The sequence below is a fragment of the Lonchura striata genome, chromosome 12, assembly GCF_046129695.1.
Source record: "Lonchura striata isolate bLonStr1 chromosome 12, bLonStr1.mat, whole genome shotgun sequence".
In the NCBI taxonomy this organism is placed as follows: Eukaryota; Metazoa; Chordata; class Aves; order Passeriformes; family Estrildidae; genus Lonchura; species Lonchura striata.
Window position 1 is genome coordinate 7,707,507 of NC_134614.1, and position 19,373 is coordinate 7,726,879.

The 19,373-nt window shown below is 41.5% G+C and overlaps 1 protein-coding gene across 8 annotated transcripts in view; it reads right to left on the minus strand.

Moving 5' to 3' along the window:
- Positions 1-244: 244 nt before the first annotated feature.
- The window catches only part of DOCK3 (dedicator of cytokinesis 3), a 183,835-nt gene continuing 164,706 nt past the window's right edge, over positions 245-19,373 (minus strand). For 3 of the 8 annotated variants that reach the window (XM_021529156.3, XM_021529155.3, XM_021529153.3), the window contains 10 exons: positions 18,531-18,647; positions 17,986-18,107; positions 16,376-16,511; positions 15,787-15,868; positions 13,752-13,904; positions 10,268-10,386; positions 9,279-9,366; positions 5,850-5,972; positions 5,201-5,283; positions 245-4,722 (listed from right to left, as the gene is read on the minus strand). In XM_021529156.3, coding sequence (XP_021384831.1) covers positions 4,216-4,722; positions 5,201-5,283; positions 5,850-5,972; positions 9,279-9,366; positions 10,268-10,386; positions 13,752-13,904; positions 15,787-15,868; positions 16,376-16,511; positions 17,986-18,107; positions 18,531-18,647 — 1,530 coding nt within the window. In that variant the 3' untranslated portion in view covers positions 245-4,215. The remainder of the gene's footprint in view (positions 4,723-5,200; positions 5,284-5,849; positions 5,973-9,278; positions 9,367-10,267; positions 10,387-13,751; positions 13,905-15,786; positions 15,869-16,375; positions 16,512-17,985; positions 18,108-18,530; positions 18,648-19,373) is intronic. The other 5 variants (XM_021529154.3, XM_021529159.3, XM_021529158.3 and 2 more) reach the window with 5 other exon arrangements.

Here is a 19,373-nt window from a genome sequence, read left to right on the forward strand (position 1 = left end):
CCATGTCCATCTACCTGACTAGACCAGGCGGGGGCTGTACCTGCTGCTTGCTTCAAGAAATTGATACTAAATAACACTTAAACAAGGAAGCTGTTCCCTCACCACACACAAAGGCCTTTAGGTTGCCTCCTGTTTTTCTCATTCACACAAAGGTGGGAAGTGAGGGCTTTTCCTTGTCTCTTGTGAAGGTTTGGAGCAGCCTGAGGATAGCCCTGCCTCAAGGACAGCAACGACCATACAGCTGTACTGTTTTAATATCAGGTATTAATCTTTAATTCCACATCACAGCAGTCGAGTGAATGGGTAAGGGAAAGGAACCCAAAACAAACGGCAGATATTTACATCTAAAATTCACACCACTTATTTGTTGGTTCTGGAAACATGCTATCACAATATATACAATGAAGTACCTTTAGGACACTTGTACAAATTAATTTTTTCCTTTTGAATTTGATTTCCATTATAGATAAGATAGCTGTTTTCATTTTATTTTAAACATGAATACACAAAAGAGAAGTGGTTAGAGGTTTTTGCTTTTTTTTTTTTTTTTTAAATAAGCACAGAATGCCAGAGGTTAAAAACACATTTACAGGGCAGAATACCAGTCAGACATCACAATCTATACATTTTTTGCTCAATTTCCTGTACAAATACACAGCATTCAAATGGGGGTATTTACAAAGAAGCATGACCAGAGGAAATTTTAAATACCACATAATTTGTTTCCCAAAGGCTCTTGCTCTCTCCAGCCTCCCCAGTGTTGGCTGATACTCCATAGAAGGGATATGCAATATCCCTTACCTAAAAAAGGGTAATTAAGCTAAAAACCAAACAGAGGAAAATACGAAAAAGGATCTAAGCCTTGCATACAGCAATAAAACCAACCCAACTATTGGGAAAGAAAAGTAGGATTTAGAGAAATTGCTTTAATTGTTTTTCTTCTACCACTGTAGCTTCTTCTCAATTTTGTTTCAGATGGGGCCAGCAGGTACTGACGATGGAGAGATTTATAGCAGAATTCCACCAATTTTCTCAGGAATGCACATGCTATTTTCTTATGCAAAGAAACCCAATGAAGGCAAGTACACTGAGGTTTGAATTAGAGTTAGGTATAGAATGTCAAGGTCCCATTCAAAACATCCTGTTGCTGTGGTTTATACAAGGAATCTTCAAATCCTGTTGGGCAAGTGCAACTGCTGTTGCTTCCACCTACTCCAGGACTGAGCTTGACGTTGGAGTTGTACTATGCTAAAAGACACCTCACCCTACAGAGAAATAGTAGTTCCAGGCAATATTAGTTCCAAGATTCACAAAATCTTAATAATAGTCTTTCTATCTTCTGCTCCCTTTAAGGCAAACACTGAAAAGGGAGACAGAATACTTGGTATATATCAGAACAATAACAGAAATTTAACTCCAGAGAGGCTTAAATTTGGTAAATTCAGCAATTTATTCCACCTTTCTTTATGTGGACCTGCCATAAAGTAAGTATTTGTACACATCACCTGATTGATCTTCAAACTCTTGCAAATACATAGGAAAGCCAGACTCCACAAATGAACTCACTGCTGTTGTACCAGGTCTCTAATCAGAGCAGGATGATGCGTTTTCAGAGACTGATTAGAGATCTGGTGGGCAGGTTTTCCAGCTGCTTGGGACTCAGTCCCATGGTAATTGCATTCTTGGTTCTTCATTATTTGCAAGACCTGCTGGTTTTTCACATTAAGGAAGCTCGGTAAGTCACTACATTTACTACTTTTAGTCTTGCTGCCAGGAAAAGAAAGAAACTTGGGCAAGGGAGATGGAATTAAAACTTAATTATTTGAAGAATTTCACTGGAAGAGTCTCAGTGGGATTGGAGGATAGCATACGTGAAAACATTTCACCTTTTCTAAGGAATTACCTTGACTTACGTTTACTGAAAACATCAGTTGTTTTCCTGCATTTGTTCTATACCAGAGCTCCAGCTTGGTTTGTTAACATTGAATACTGTCTTAGCATTGGAAAACTCTCCTTCCTGCTAAAGATGAAACATCCACTATAAGCCAGATTTTATTATCATTGTTTAAATTGTGAAGGATATAATGATTACAAGCAGCCTGTGTTAGTAACAAAATAGAGGAAGCAAGAGAGACTTTGTTCCAGCCAAATAGGCCATTTAAGAAACAAATCCATAATTAGTAGTTTTGCATGGGCTAGAGCTTGAGAAAGAAAACAAACAAATCCTCTTAAAGTCCCCTTCATACAACTGCTGAGTCCAGACTTTATACAGCCAGACCATCTTTAGCCAGTTCAGAAACTATGTACTCTGCCCAGTCACTGTATTTAGAGGTAGTGCTAAAGGTGACCTGTAAAAGATTTATAATAATCCTTTTTTGCTTCTTTATGCTGTTTTTAGCAGGAGAAACTGAGCAGTTAGGCAAGAATTCAACACAGAAGTTGTGTGCTGTTCCTGCTTCTGGCACTAATTTTTATCGTGGAGGTTTTATTTGAATGTGCTTCAGATTTTTGAGTGGTGTGAAAGAGGGAGGGCTGTTTCCATCCTATAGGAGTGTGCTTTGCAGTCTGCAGGTGAAAGGGTTATAAGGAAGGCTAAAACGTGTGTGGGTATGGCAAGGGAAAGGAAGGTGGCTTGTTCATCTAAAAACATTAAATATTTGATACTATTCTGATTGAAAATTTCTTGGTAAGTATGAAAACAGGAATAAAAGGTTTCTTAGAACCAAGATCTTTTCTTTGTAAAGAAGAATATTACCTACATATTTTTTTTTCCTGAACTGTGCAACTACTGACAAAAAGGCATGTTTTGGGTTCGTAGACCTGAACTGTCTTCAGCTCTGCACAGTTCTGGTTTGTGTGGTGTGGCTTGGTGTCCCCCACAGTATTCTTCAGCCCTTTTTAGAGCTTATTAATAAAAAATAGGAGATTGGGGAAAGGGTGTATTGCTGCCTGAGGAGAAAAGGAGAAAGAAATTAGACTTCCAGAAGGGAGGATCAGCAGCTCTTACTACACATTCTAAAGAAGCAAAAGAGGAAACAAACTTGTTCTTTACAGGTTGCCTTTAAGGTCCCTGACTCTGGGGTGTACACTTGATACCAGGCATTGCTCAAGTCTTGGTGTTTTCTGTCTGCTCTGAGAGATTGGAGATTCCTTCTGACACCAGCTGCAGTGAGTTGTTGGGAGGGACTGAGGATATTGAGTTAAAAGGAATGAATCTCAGCTCCTGGGTGATGGAAGTTGGTGAGAATCATGATGTTCAGCCCTGAGGCAAGGATTGTTGGATATGATGCATTTAAGCCACCTTTACTGGCTGGGTCAACAACCAGCTTGTGGCATGAGAAACTCAATTTGGTTGGTTTTGTTTTAATCTGGAATAGAAATGCTGGTGTCAACAGCCTGCCCAAAGCTGGGCATGGGAAAGGCCTACAATGAGGTTGTAGCTCCAGTAGCCACCAACCTCCTCTCATTCTGTAGCACAGATGAATAACACGATTCCCATGAGAAAGCAGGTTGGCTTAGCCAGTGAAAGCAAAATTTAAGAAATGAAACAGTACATAAAAAACAAAGGAGGCAGAGTTTGTTGGAAATGATATCTTGGAGATCAGTGCATCAGCACTGCTTTAGATTGCCTCAGCACCTATGAACCAATGCAGGGAGATCACTGCACAGATATGTACAATCTTGCTCTCAAAAGAGCCAATTTCTTCTTAGAATTGTCATCTTTCCACTGCCTGCAGCTCATGCACCTTCCAGCCTGACAGTTCATAGAATCCCTGATTTCAGCAATGAGCTTTCAATTCTGTACAGCAAAGAAATATGTCCCTAGTGCAACTGCTTCTACTCATGTGCGTCTCAGAACTAGGAGGAAAGCAGGTTCAAAATCAACTTGCCACATTCCCCCCGTTTTCCCCTCCACTTAAAATTATATTTTTCAGCTTCTGCAAGTCTCTATGGCTCATATGCCGTGTGATGTGGTTAAGAAACTGCAGAAGGAATAAACTGTCCACTGCACAGAAAGTTAAAAAACATAACGGAAAGGTGTAAAAAGAAATTAAAAAGGAAAGCAGCAACCTGCCATGCTGGCCCCATTGCTTTTGTGGGCTTCAGACATAACCTTGCGGCAGTAGAAAATCGGTTTGCTGTTCCAGAGTCCTGCTCTCTCTCTGTCATATCCAGACCTGGAATGCCAACGCCAGCTGCATACCAGGAGCTGTCCTACTGCTCGCTGATGCCGTGCTCCCATGCCACCCTGGCCTGCTCTTCCTTTCCACCACTCACCGGTTGGGACACTTTACGATGCAACGGGCGGTGTTTGTCATCATCTTCAATTATCATCCCCTCCTCGTTCTCCATGTTTGGCAGCCGGGAGTGGTAAGGTTTGGGGGGTAAAGCAGGAGGGTCCATGGTGTCCTGAGGAATGACTCCAGATGGAGCAGAGTGGCTTCGACATGGCTGGGATTTGAGCGACTCCAGGACATCAGGCTCAGAGAGACTGTACCTGACAGGGAGGTAGGGTGTCTCTAGATCTTCGTCAGTGTTCCAGGCCTGGCTGGGCACAGAATCCATGGTGTCTGTGCGAGGAGGTGGTTCAGAAGAATGTCCAAAATTGCTCTCGCTCAAGGAAGAGACACCGCTGCTGGCACTGCCGGACAAAGTGGAGTTACTGCCATCTAGACCAGACTGCGGACTGGTGGGCGATGCAGGGATAGGATGAAGAGGGGACTGTTTGGAGAGAAACAAAACCAGGTTAAAATTGACAAAAGAGGCAATGCTGCATCTTGTGTGTTGATCCCCATTTCAGCTTTTGACAGTGTGGTTAACAACGGCACAGTTCCATTTATGTTCAGAATGTCAAGGATTAATGGTTTACATGTATGGAAGTGCCACTTGTGTGCAGACAAGTGCATTCAACAACACCAGAGCTGTTAGAAACAGCAGCTGAGGTGATGATCAGGGTGCAGAAATCACAGCATATGGTGCAAAAAAGGAAAAGGGAAGGACTACAACCCCTGAGTTATTTCTATAGCATTCAGCTGTGGTATAGCTTAAGAGCTTTCAGTGGGTTTTCTCATGTACAAGTTATTAGTATGTTATAAATAGAGTTTCTGTGTTCATAAGCTGTTTGGTGGGAGCAGAGAAGGGGGATCCCTTTCAGGAGCCCACTGTGCTCCTAGATCCATCTCTGCTCTCCTGCCATTACCTTGCGCAACGTTCGTGCGGGCAGTGCCGGAGGAGCATCACTGAGCTGGTGGTGGAAGGCATCAAAGTGCAGTGAGTAGTGTCCTGGAATGAGACAAGGGTCAGAAATGCAAACTTGTGCTGTTTCATTGCAGCCACAGAGCTGGGTTTAGTTCTGTAATGCCAGGTAACAGCTCCAAATGCTGCTAACACCAGCCTAGGGCTGCCTGTCTGATGGATACTGCGGAGTGCATCTGTCACACACAGGCTGCTAAAGAGAAATTAAGTGCAGAGAGAGATGTTTCACTGCTCCATTATCAAGAATCTCATGGCAAGGAAACAGGATCTTGAACAATGAACATTTGAGGTTTCATTCTGTAAGCTTAAATTACTGCTAAAGTTGGTCATTGGTAAGAAGCCACACCAAGCTTCAGCACTCTCACACTTAATTCTAGTCCCAAAGTACACACAAGTCCACATTGCTTAAGGACTGCAAGAATTTGAAGATTTGGAAAACAAAAAAATCAAAAACCTAGCAGACCAGGAAAGACTACAGGGTTTTTGTTTCTGGTTGTTTTTACAGGAAAAGTCTATAGTCAGCTTTTAGGTGGTCTGGATTTGTGTGTGTGACCTGCAGGCATTTGCAGCAGGCCTGCTGGGCACATCCTTACCATGGGGCAGGCTTCGGGGAGGCACTGGTGGGGCCAGGATGCTCCCAGCGTGGGCAGACAGGAATGGCAGCGCCTCTCGGCTTCCGCTGTCCAGGCTCCAGCTACTGGGTGCTGCTGGCACAGCTGAAGGATTGAAACAGATGGAACTCGGGTAACAGGACATGGAGTTTGTGGGGCCAGCACTGGCTTTCCAGTGTGCTCTTCAGTAGCAGAGAGACAGATGCCAGGGACTCAGTGAATGGCAGGATTGAAAGCACGGAAAGGCTACAGAGTGTTAAGTTTAGAGATACTTTGTTAAGGAAGTGAGAGTTAGGTCATTGCAGGGTTAGTCTACCCAGCTCCCCTCCATCCCTGGGCTCATTTCTAACATATCTGAAGAGCAGTAGGACTCTGGCAGGATTTTTGCAAATCAGTTTGGAGGTAAAAATGAAATCCCACCAAAGGAACGGTGGCTGGATCTCAGGTATAAGCAGTTCTGCTTTGGGGGGAGTGGTGACAAGGGAACATGGCCACACCCTCTGGAAACACAGGCCTGTGGCTGCACTGCAGGCTCGGTGAGGACTGAATAAAGGACATGAAGGAAATTATACCTCAATCTGTTTAAATATGTTGCAAAAGAAATTACTTGAGTGCTCCAATTTACTAAGCTACGGAATTGATCAAGAGCTTTGATGACAAAATATTTGAAGACAACAGTTTGGCCTCCTTATATTACAGTCTCCTGAGGAGATCAAGTCTTTGTGAATCAGGAAGTGTAGAGAGAGCAATGCTTGCTGCATTTAACAGAGAATGAATATTAACTTAATGGACTTGGTTTTTCATAGAAATAAAAGCTGCTTCTTGACATGAAAAGGAACCTTTTTCAATTCTGTCAACCTTGAACATTTATTAAAATGCACCTTCCTTCCAAACAAGATTTGATTTATTCTGAGAAGAGACATGCAATAGTTGTATGTTTATTTAAAAATAAATAAGGAATTGCATTTTCTTCAGATTAGCAAAGAAAGAAAAAAAGTAATTAATTGAGCCTGTCAAAGAAAACTGAGATAAAAATAGCTTTTTCCATCTTCAGTTTGCAAAATGGAAGCCTGGAGAAATAAACATGGAGTTTGACTTCTGAAGAGGATTTCTCCTTAATTAAAATGCCTGCAGCCATTTTTGATGCATTTCTTTCTAAAATGACTTTGAAAGGTTTCTCTTTTTTTTTTTCTTGTTTCCCTAGTTCATGTGTTAGCATGAGCATGGGCTCCCCAAGGCTTAAAATTCCCTAAAGTAAAAAAGATCACAAAGTGACAACTTCATAAGACAGAAGAAACCCCATAAAATATAAAAGTAAATGTTTGTTTTTTTTAGAGAGACTCAGCCTGAAAACCTAAGAAAGGCATATGAAGAAGAATCTTGACAGAGAACAGGTTCAAACCAGGGCCTACCTCTCTATATAAGTCATATGGCTCCAGATGGATTTTCCCTGTATGCATGCCAGAGTGTTCTAATTTGCACTACTGTAATTGGTGTCAATGGGCTAAAACAGAGGGACAAGATACAACAGCAGTGCCAGCCTTGCTCATCTCTCCTGCCATATCCTATCATTAAATGAAAAGGAGAAAAAACCTGATTTTCTTGGCCTGTGAAACTATTGCCGTGCTTGTTGTTTTGGGGCTTTTTTAAACCCTGAGATGCAGAATGAGAATGTGAAGAAGAAGACATGGTATCCCAATGAAAAATCCATTTATGCTTTCTCAGTGTTCCCTCATTCACAGCCTTCTGAGTATTTAGGAGTGCTGGAAGAAGGTGAAATGATTTTGAAGAGTGGCTGCTGCCCAGTGTTTTAGCCAAAATGCTTCAGGGAAGAACCAAAGCAAGGGGCTCCCAGTGCTGTAACTTAGCCCAAGTCTCTCTCTGTGACTGTTCAGTGGCCAAGTTTAATTAGTGGGGAGGCTACATTTGAACCATTCTGCCCCGGGCAACTGATGTCACCACTGTCACTGGGAATTACCGAACAGAACTTCTGACGTGGCCAGGAGGGGGTGGGGGAAGTCAAGGCTCTGACTGCTCACAAAATCCAGGGCAGATGGCATCCCAGCTACATGGAATGCTGAGGGTTCAGGCCTGCCAGGAGCACCCGTAACTGCATTTTGCCAGCCAGGCACAAGAGCTGGGATTCCTGACTCACCATCCCCACTGAACATCACCTGTGTATTTTGTAGCTTCTTAAGGATTGTGTCTTTGGTCTCCTGGCACTGAATACCAGAGTCCTGCATGTCATCACCCACAGATACAAATTCAAGTATTTTTTCCTAGACAGACAATATTTATCTACCTTCCTTTTTCAGATTTTTCTCCTGTCGAGTACAAAGATCTCACCATCTCTGTCATATGTTTGGTTCAAGCTAACATGGCTAAGATAGAGCTCTTAATCCCTCACTCCCCATCTGAACTCTCTAGTCATCACTCATTGTCATCAAGTCATCATTCGGCCATTTATTCAGAACTGGTGCTTGGTTTCAATCTGGACCATTCACACTGAAGTAGGGGATACTGATTTAAGAAATTATAAAATACAATTTGGATTTTTTTTTTTTTTTAAGGCACAGTTTAGTTCTGGCACAGTTACTGAAATAAAAAGACAGATAAAAATCTGAGTGCACGATGTAGGTCAGACTAGAGAGTTGCAGTGGTCTTTCCTGGCCTTAAAAATCTTTTAAGATACCATTTTTCCCAGCCATACATGATTGCTGCTTGCTTAGGCAGCCTCCTCTTCTCAGATTTTGATTGAGGAATTTTTCCCTCTTCTGCTTTTTCAGAATGCTGCCTTTCAGATAATTTTTCAGCCCATAATTTTGTCTGTGGCACCTCCTTCACTAGCTGCTCCTTTTCTCATACACCAAACAAATTCTTTTTCCTCTTTCGGTTGTTTTTCCCTTGCAGGGACTCTGCCTGTTTTTTTTTTTTTTTTTTTTTTCAAAAGAATGAGTTTAAAAAGCATATATTGCTAATGATAAATAAATACAAAACTACCTCAGAGATTAGAAGGAATGTTTGTATTTTGAGCAATACATGTGTATTAAAACCAGTATAACTCATGCGTAAAAAATACAGTTCCAGTCTTGGACTGTTCTTGGATAACTTCTCATTTGCTGCTTTGCAAGTTTGCTTGACAAAGGCTGCAGGAATTGTTTCAATAACAAAATGCTAAACTCAGAAAGCTTTCTGAAACAGGGAGGTCTGTGCCACTCCACCCTACTGTGAAGGCTCTGAAATGATGGTAGATTGGCAGAAGGCCCAGTTAATTAAACTGTTAATTAGGGAAGTGTGAGAGAAATGCACTCCACCAGGAAATGTAGAAGCCCATTTGTTACTTGCTGTAGCATGACCAGAGGAATAATATTTTAGCTAGCTAGCAGGCATGCTGAAGAGGAAAAGGAGTACCTTTCTCAGCCACAGACAGGTTGGGATCACTGCAAGGTTTGCATGGTCCAATCATTTGCTGGATGAAGGCGCGCTGGAAATTTGGAGGCTAAGAGAGCAAAAAGTTAGCAAAGAGTTAAAAAAAAAAAAAAGTTACAGACCAGCTGGAGCAACATGGGGACTTTCTGTTATTTTTTTTAAGCAAAGAAGGTTTTAAACTAAAGATTCCCTGGGAACTTTAAGCTGTGCCTACATTGGCAGTGCAAGGTGAGTAGATCTCTAGGGTGTTACAGTTCTGAGGGCCCTCAATTCCTGCACTCTGGAGGAGTTATTTCAGACTAGCTCTAGCCTGGCATTGTGCCCATTAGTAGCTGGAATACATTGTTTTCCCTCTGAAGTTTATCTTTGGTTTTGTTTGAACATTGACTTTGCATGCTTTGAGACAGCTCTCCAATGCAAGTGCGATAAGTGGGCAGGATCAGGAGATTTCTTTCAAAAGCGCAGGCCAGGGTGAGATTGAAATGCTTACATGTAGGCACACTTTTCAATTTGTCCAGGGAAATTAGGGCACAGATTTTTTTTTTAAACCATGTATCAGTATATTATTTCAGCCTTTCATGGTTTTTGATACCTCTGGAAATTATAGTTATTTAGAATAAACTTGGAGGCTAGACTGCAGGATGGATAGCCATGGTTCTAAACAAATAAAGAAAATGGTGTGACTACTTGAATTGGACCAGGGCTCACAGGACGAAGTTGGGAAGTGAGTCCATTTTCACAGGATGTATATCCTCTTTTAATAGTCACTACAGTTTGTATCACTCAACTGCCACAGTGAGTGCCTCCAGGGGTGGACTAATAGGGAAAGTTCTGCTTCATCTCTGAAAATGATCCTAAATTGCTGTGCTTTCAAAAAATAAAAAAGAAAACTTAAAGGTGTTCAAAGCCAGCAAAAATACAGCCACAGTTTCAGGTGGCTGAACTGACACAGAAAAAATCAGAGCTGCTACCTGTCCGTTTTCCATGATAGCTGTGGGATACATGGCGCTGCTCGGTCGGTCCCGGTGGGCTGGCAGCAGCATCATCATCTCCCGAGAGTGGCGGTACTTATCTGGTAGAGAGGGAGAGCCTGTAAACAAGTGAGAAAAATCACGTACACGGGACACACAACAGCCATGTCTCTGCATGCCCAGGGATCTCAGTCCTCCTGTGTACTTGGCTCGGACACACGAGCTCACAGGACTCAAGGAAACATGGTGCCGAGCCCACTAAGCAGCTGCCTGTTGGTGGGTGCATAGCACGAGGATGGAGTAAGAACTGGCTTGTTGTATACAATTAAGGACATACCACGTATAGGGTGTGTAAGATGTGTGTGTCCCTAGTTGTATGTTGCAAAGTGCTTCCTTTCAAACATAAAAAAAGTGGCATCTGTGTGGAATCAGTTGTGGCTATGCCTAATGCTCACTAGCCCCATAAAGTATTGTAGAGTTACAGAAATACCATAAAATTGTTCATTCTAGGACTGAATGTGGAAGAAAGGTATAAAAGCTTGAGATACACCATTCAGTTAAAGCAGAAATCTGTGGGAAAATACTTTATTCCTTGGTTCTACATAGAAGTAAGTGTTGCCATTTAATTGGTGCTATCTTGGTCAGTTTCCTTTTGTTAAAGCAAACCAACTCCAATAATAAATAGGATATTCTGTAAATGTGAGAGGCACTTTGCTTACAATGCTGCTGTAATGATGGTTACTATTGTGTCGCTGTACTGAGCCCTTTGATGACACCAGACATTTACCAGTGCTTAGAGTTTTATAATACGAATAATAAGTTTGATTTTTCTATTAGTTATCTGTATAGTTGTTATTTAAGATATTGGGGTATTTAATGTGACAGCTTCCTGGCAGGTGGAATTACCTGGGACTCATGTCCTTCAAGATGAGTGCCACATAACAATGCACCTTCTGATGTGCAACAGCTGACAGTGTATTTGCCAAAATAATGATTCTCATTAGTGACTTCTGAAAGCCTGACACCACTGATACGCACAACCCTTGGGATGCACAATATTGGGCAGGATTGATGTTGTGAAGCTGCTGAAGTGAGCTGTAATTTGCACTGATTGTTTGACTGCGTCACAAACACGCACTGAACAGATGGCAGCACACAGCGCATTACAGAGCCATGCCGGCTTTTGGGGAATACATGCCCCCTCTGGCAAACTTCCACAACCACACACATTACCTAGACAGCACTCCAACATATGAGCAAAGGCATTGGTGCTGGTTGATGCAGCTTTTACCCCAGCAAAAGCAAACATGCAGTTTTGGGGTCTAATATTCAGCACACAGTGGAAGGAATAATGTGTCCAGCAGAATGCAGGATAAAGTCCTACAATTGCAACATTTCCATGGGGGAAGGGGGGGAGGGGCCAGATGCCAGATTGATCTACACCCCCACTCTGACATGAACAGTGGCAGAGTATCTGCATTCTAGTCCCGAACTCATTTTCTCCCCAGACATAGAACAAAAACATAATTAGACAACATTCTTTGCTTTTATGTACAACGTTAGCTTGGAGAACACAGTGTTAACGCTTTGTGCTGAGTCTTTTCCTCACAGGTCACAGATAGTCCTGATCTGCAGGACAAATGTTAAGATGCTGAACTTTTAGGTGTGCCCAAAACTACACCACAGCACAACCTACAATGCAAACCTTCCTCATTTTATTTATCTTGTCATCCTTGCTCTTTTATATCAAAGACCAAACCACCTCTACTTGCTGTCAGTTTATATGGGATTACAGCGTCAAAAGACCTTGGACTGCAGGATCTCAAAAATCCCACATGTGCTGGCAGAGTGTACTTTAAAAAACTGGTACCCTAAATTTGTCATTAACTATAGCTATAAAAATGGTAATAGATTATGCCAAGTGTCCAGTCTGCAAGCAAAATTTAAGTATTGCTGCTTTGGACAGATAGAGAGCACGATAACTGCAGCTTCTGTCAGGGACTGGCAAAACTTAAACAGCAAAGTCAAAGAAGCTTCTAAAGCTTCCAGAGCAGACAGTGGCCATAATAAAATACTGCAGCAAAGTGCCAGGGTTTACTCCTTTGGTGCACTTGATATGTGCTTTCTAATGAGAAAGGAAGACCTGTGCTAAAGCCAGAGATAGTTTTACTTTTGAAGTTATAAATATGTTAATCCACTTGTAACAAGTATTAATTTTAAGAAATAGACTGAACATTAATGTAAACTCCAAACTCATTGAATCTCTTCTCCTGTTTCATAATTTTTATTATGGTTATGAAAAGTTTGCTCCTGCACCAAATCCTAATTTTTTTTATTTGAAAAGGAAATTTTAATGTAAGTACATGTATTCTTGCTAAGCACTGAGTAAGACACCAGGATTCATTTTCTACACATTAACAAGGGGCAGTGTTGAGGAAGCAGTAGGGATACCTTTAGAGGCCAGTCAAGTGCCGTGTGGGAATTGCATTTGAGTGCATTGGAGGAGTCCTAATTGTATTTTAAATTAAATTACTGATAAACCCTAACTCACTCCTAGCTCTTTCCAAGCCTTTTTGAGTTAGTTTCTTGCTTTCTGAACCCCGGATTGAGTAATCTTGTAACTTCAGTAAAGTTCAGCAGTGCCTCATGAGCCACCTAAATGAAGCCAAACCAACTGTATTTCCTACTGACCTTCTACACAACAACAGTTCCCTGACAGGGAAGAAACTACTCAAGGGTCAAGTCAGATGAAAACTGAGAGATACATACTTGTAATAATGAGTAACTACTAATGTCTATTGTTAGCACAGAATTAGAAAATTCTTGCAGTATTCTGAGTTCAGTTCTATCAGACTTCTGTTGTAAATTGTGTATATTATAACTAGTGTAAATTTTGATGCCTTAATCTGCAGTTCAGTGATAAAATAATTTATAATTTATCAACTTTCCTGATGACTATATTTTAAAAATTCTTTCTATATTAATAGCTTAGTTATTTTTCTTTGGACAAGCCAAAGAATCACCTGTGTTGCTATTTTAAAGATCCATAAAGGGGTAATTTTTTGCAAGTGGAGAACAATTTAAATTCCTGTTTGATTCTTAATACAAAAGGCCATGGCTTCCTTTGGTCACTGATGGAATAATTTATTATAAAGATACCCATCTTCTCAGGAAAGGACTCTGCAGTAAAACAGAGAAGGTGGTCTAAGTACCTGCATTATCATTTGAATCAATGAGAGAAGCATTTAAAAATCAGGCTAAACCCTAGAAATCCTACCCAACCACGCTCAGGTTAAAGCCACAGGTGGCAAAGATGTTAAGTTGATAAATTTAGATGGCCTTTATGAAACGAATTGTTGGCCTTTGTCCACTTCCCATCTGACAAGTGTTCAGCTGCAGCATCGTGACTCTTGTAGCTTTGTTGGCAGTCTCAGCAGAAAGGCCAAGGGTTGGATGGGTCATGGAGACTGAACTATCCTCTCACCTCTAGAGGTGGTCCCTCCAGGACAGAGATGAGGCACATGGGTGGGGGCAGCGTGGGGGAACTTGCACAGCTGCCGCCCATGCTGTATCTGCTCTGTGGGTAAATAGAGGGCTTCAGCCTCCAGTGGTGTCAATCCAGCACCTTTCACCAGCGCTAAATTAAAAAGAATATAAATAAATACCAAAAAAAAAAAAAAAAAAAAAAAGAAAAAAAAAGGAAAAAAAAAAAGGATAGAGCTGCATTGGCAGAGCTGCACATGTCATGTCTGTGAAGTACCTTGCTCCAGCCAGACACTGGTTTCATTTTCACAGGCATCATATTCACCCAGTTAAAAAACAAAAGGAAGAATCACCAAGGAGAAGAACACGGCTACATTACCACAGTGGAATTTAAGTGTAAGGGTTTTTTCTCATTAGGAACAGCTCCATTTCCAACATCAGTTTTGTAATAACCAGGACAGTGACTGGCACACTGGGAAACACAGATTGCATCTGGGACCTTACTAGAAGTGAAATCCCGTGAGTGGGTAATGTCTGAATGCTCTGCTCACCTAATTTAAAAGTGAACAGAACAGCAGAGAAGGAATGTTGTATCACAGGCTATATAAATATTTTTCAAACTCATTACTTCTCTTAATGTTTCCCATTTGAAATGTGTCTGGATCCCATCCCTGGGAGGTGCTGTTGGCTCACCCAGCAGCCCAGACCCTTTGGAGCATTCATCACGTTGGTTTCTAAGCAACAGTGAATAATACCGTAAAGAGGGAAGCTGGTGATGCTTTACAGTCATCAGGCTCAGAAAGACTGTCACAGCCTGTCACAGCCTGTCACTGGACTTCTAAAGTGGAAAACAGCGTGAAACAGTACAGCACCAAAGCCTTCAGATCCCCCCAAAGATTCACATGCCAGCTGAGGCACATCCACCTAAGGATGTCTTCCTAACTTGATAGCCTTCTCCTCAGTTCCATCTTCCCTCTCCTGTTATTCCAGTTTTACCTGGTTACTGTTTGTCATGATTTTCCTTCCAGCCTTTGGTAATTAGTGCAGCTATTTGTCTTTATTTGAAGATGTTCACTTCTCACCTTTCTACTCCATCTGATCCCTCAATTAAATCACCTTGCTGCATCTGTGTCATAACAACAGCCAGTCAATTAGGATTTTACTGGCAGATGGAGCAAAAAAGCCCCAAGACTGCTTGAGAGAAAGGGCTCTTCTCTATATTCCCTCTCCATCAGGAGACACAGAATTCCCCTGTATGGAAAAAGGGGTAAGATTTAAATATCAGCCTTTATCTCTGACTATATACAGGACACCTCAGATGCCTGTGAAAAGAGGTGTAGAACCTGCAACTGAGAATACAAAATGAGAGGAAAAAACTGAAAACCTTGAAGAGAAGTTATGAAAGTCAGGAGATCACATGGAGTGGTTTTGCTTCAGCTGAGGAAGAAAATAATTATCAGTATCAATACCAGCTACTGTAACACAAAGGCAATATGAGTACCCCCAGAGCCTGCTTTTATATTTTTCCTTTCTTCCAGAATTTCCCAGCAGGGAAGCCCTTCTTTATCTCCATTATTTAAAATTCAAATCTTTCAACATTCATCCTATACAGCTACTTTTGTGTACATATGTTTCTGCTAAACTGCCTCAAGTCCTTTTTTGTCATAATTTCTTTAAGCTTGTAAAATTATTTCTTTGCCTGTGTCTTGATGATCTCTCTTTTAAGTACTATACCAAGGACTTGTTTTCCTCTAGACTGCCTGCCACAATTTTGTGGTGGAACAATGGAAATCATTATGAAATTCAACCGCCTGAAACCAGCATGTGTTAGAGATACATTTGAAATATGGATGAAAAAAAGCTTAAATAGGGAATGAAACCATTGTAAAGAAAAAGCATTGAAGAGGTATTTACATGTCCAAAAGAGAAACAGTGTTACATGTCAATGTAGCTGGTGTTTCACCTGTAAGTCAGCAAGGTTGCCAGGTTTAGGGAACACCTGCAGGTGCTCTCCAGTCAGGGCCTGTCCTGCTTACCTCGAGTGCTGGAAGGGGCAGAGTTAATCATCTGGGATGGTGCCGAGTGAGTGGAGCTCAGGCTGGAGGTGGAAGGACTAGCCTGGGATGAAGATAAAACAGAGACATTGGTGACTGAGCTTTGGCAGCTGGGCTTAGGATAAACAAGCTGCAGGAAGCAAAGAAACCATTGAGAGAGACCGGAGCACATCAGTGCCTTAGGGATTTACCTGTCTTGGATGAGCCAGGGCAGCCTCTGCCCAGCTTCAGTGCAGGCACTGTTAACCTGCACTCAGGACTGTGGGACTTATTCCACCTCCCCAAACCAAGAGCAACACTTAACTGCACATGTTCAATGGGGCAGGTAAACAAAATGGGGTACCACAGTTACTGTACAAACACAGGAGATTTCTTCCCAAAGTTAACCTAGTGAGCTACTATCATATTTCTTGAACAGTGTTAAGATTCTACCTATTTAGTTATTTGAAAAAAATATCACAGACTGATCCAAGCATATGTAGAGGTTAAGTGAACTGCTTCTAGGCAAAACCCTCTGGAACATGCTCTGTGCTGTTCCCAGCCACCACTCCTGGCTGTGCTGGAGCTGTACCTGCATGTGGTACATATCCTCAGTAGTCTCCCCCACAGAGCTGTCTGTCAGGATAACCAGGTTTCCTGTTTCACTGGAGGTGTGTGACGACAGAGAGGATGAGGAGTGTCGGACTGAACCAAGCATGTTCAGTGGGCTGGAAAAGAAACAGACAGAGCACGGGCATATTGTTTTTTAAACGTGTTTGTGAATTCTGATTTTTTTCCAAACTAGTAAGTACCTGTTGCTTTAGGTCACCTCTAGATGTCAAGCACTTTTGAAAAGGCCAAATAAGCTCAAACAAATCCATAAATGTGGGTAAATATGAAAGAGGTGACAAGAAGATTACAGGTAAAACAGAATAGTACATAGGATGTTGAATTTCAGAAACCCAGCTCAGGATAATGTCACATCATGACCTTGAGTGCACATTTGTTTTGTTTATAACAGAACACACTGAAACCACTCTCATTTTAAACACTAAGATAAGTGGGAGCAGCTTAAAAAAAAAAAAACATTCCAAAGGAATCCAAGCACAAGACACACAGGTTAAAATCCAGTTTCCCTTATTGCATGCATTGGCCCTCAGCATTACAGTTGAAGACAATTTTGCAGCTGACAGTAAATTAATACAGCCCAGCTGGTGTGCAGGCTGTACCCTGATCTCCCTCAGAGAATGAACTTTTCTTTCTCGCTCTGAACCACACACACAAATACATTGTACACTACAGCATTTCCCTAGTTTGTCCTAAAAACTAAAAAAGCATTTACAAAGAGAGGAATTTTGAGGAAAAAAATGTTATCCCCAGACACTGTTTATCAACTGCTAAGCCATAGGAGCATTATAAGCTACTCAGTTTTAATAGCATAAAGAATGTCACCATCCTGAATTTATGGACCAACTTTCCACAGCTTTTTATGCCGGCCTTTAAAACCAGCTAAAATATACTGACCCAATAAGAAAAATAAATACAGAAGAGCAATTAGCATTTTCAAATAAGCAATGTTGGCTGGATATAAAAAACACTATTTTGTCCTTGTAATGCCAATTTTTATCCTCTGTCATTATCTCAGATTTAATATATGGGCATTCACTTTGAAAAAGCACCACAGGGTCATTTTTTGATGTACTGATCAAAATACCATGGCAGCCTTTCTTGTATTTGGCTTCTGATTTTGTCAGAATTATAAAAATAATGATGTTAACAATTTTGATCCTTCAAAATGGGTACATATTGAGTTGGGTTCTAAAACAAGCCATACAATTTTCCTTTTATGGTAGATAAGGACCCAGTTATTTGCGGTTGGTGCAACAGAAGTAGGAGAGTTTGGGACCTCTGAAGTCAGATTGTGTCGGGAGGACTGAGTGGCAGATTTCTGTTTCTGCCTCTACTCTAAGAAAAGTGATGGAGTCACACCTGGAGGTGTTCAGCATTTGCTGCAAGTTGGATTTCTCAACTTTATTATTCCAATTCTCCAACTTCAATAATTAGCACTGAATGAGGACAAAAGGCACTTCTGCTTAATTCATGCTGCCTCTCCTGCAGTAGTGCTAAGCACTCCTGAGATCCTGGAACCTTGGTGGAGCAGCGTGCAGAGCCCCTGGATGTTTGGGAAGAGGAGGGGGTTACCTGTGTCGATGCACCATCTTGATGCTCTCTGGGCTCATGGGGCCATGGGACACCAGCACGTTGCTGCGGGGGGTGCTGGAGCCAGAACAGGCCGGGCTCAGCTTATCCAAACCAGGCAACTCCTGCAGAACAAACACACTTCAGCAGGCAGTCATGGACAATTGCAAGTTTCCTTCATTCATGCTACTTCCAGTTATAGCACTTCTTTTGAAGAGAAAATCCAACACCTCCTGGTAATCTTCCTCTATCTGACATAATTTTCTGCTATATGAAATAGCAACTGAAAATTGAGCTTTACAATTGTTCTGTGATATGACAAAGAACATACAAATATTAACAATTCTTGCTGAAAGGCCAATGTAACATATTTTCTACAACTGCCTTCTTGCACAAAAATAAAGAATTCCTTTGGTGATTTGGCAGTCCAGTAGGTTCAATCAATGCTGTATCTGCCCAGTTCTTCCGTGAACCTTACTGCAACTGACATATGTTTAATCATATAATTCAAAAATGGGAAAGTGATGGGAAAGTGACTGTTGGCTTACGTGGTACAGACTGGATCGCATCATCTGGAACTGATCTATCAGTTTCTTATGCAGGGGACGCATTTCGGGGTGTACAAATTTCTCATGGACTGCCAGACCCACTCCTAGGACATGTACCTGTGCAAAAGAAAATCCAACGTTAGAAACCCAAATAAATTGTGTCTAAGAGAGAGAACAGAAGTCTGTCCTGCAATTCTGGCAATGTGCAAGGAATATGACACTGTCCATTACAAGACTGCTGGTAATTAAGCAAGCCTTGGAGTCCTGGCAAGTTTGTACTACTCCAGCAAGTATTTAAGTGTGAGACAAGTACATTTGTGTCATGTTTCATTGCTTTTCTTAGGAGATAACTGCAAAAAACCCCCAAAAAAACCAGATTCTCTCTGCAGAGTGAACAGCATTATGCCCTAACACAGATAATGCCCTGCGACAAAATCTCCTGCCAGTGCCAGGGACGGGGTCTGAGCTGCCAGCAGAGACTTCTAAAAGGAGTTTCTGATAATTGAGACGAACAGCAGCAGTCACTCCTCCTGTTCCTCATTAGTTACTTCTAAAGGTCACTTTTTCAAAGGTCAAACATATAATTTTAATGATTGAATGAGATTATATAAGGTCTCAGATGAAAGAAAATAGCAATGATAGGAGGCTTAAGATGTATGTAATTCCCTACATGATCCAAAGTCTGTACAAACAATAACTAATTAATCTTCAAACATCTCCTGAGGATTCAGGAGAGATAAGCATTATTTTACAGATGGGGAATCTGAAATGCAATTCAGTGGTTTGTTGAAGAGCAAGCCTAGTAGCTTTATTCAGATTTGGGCACATTGTTTAATGGGGTAT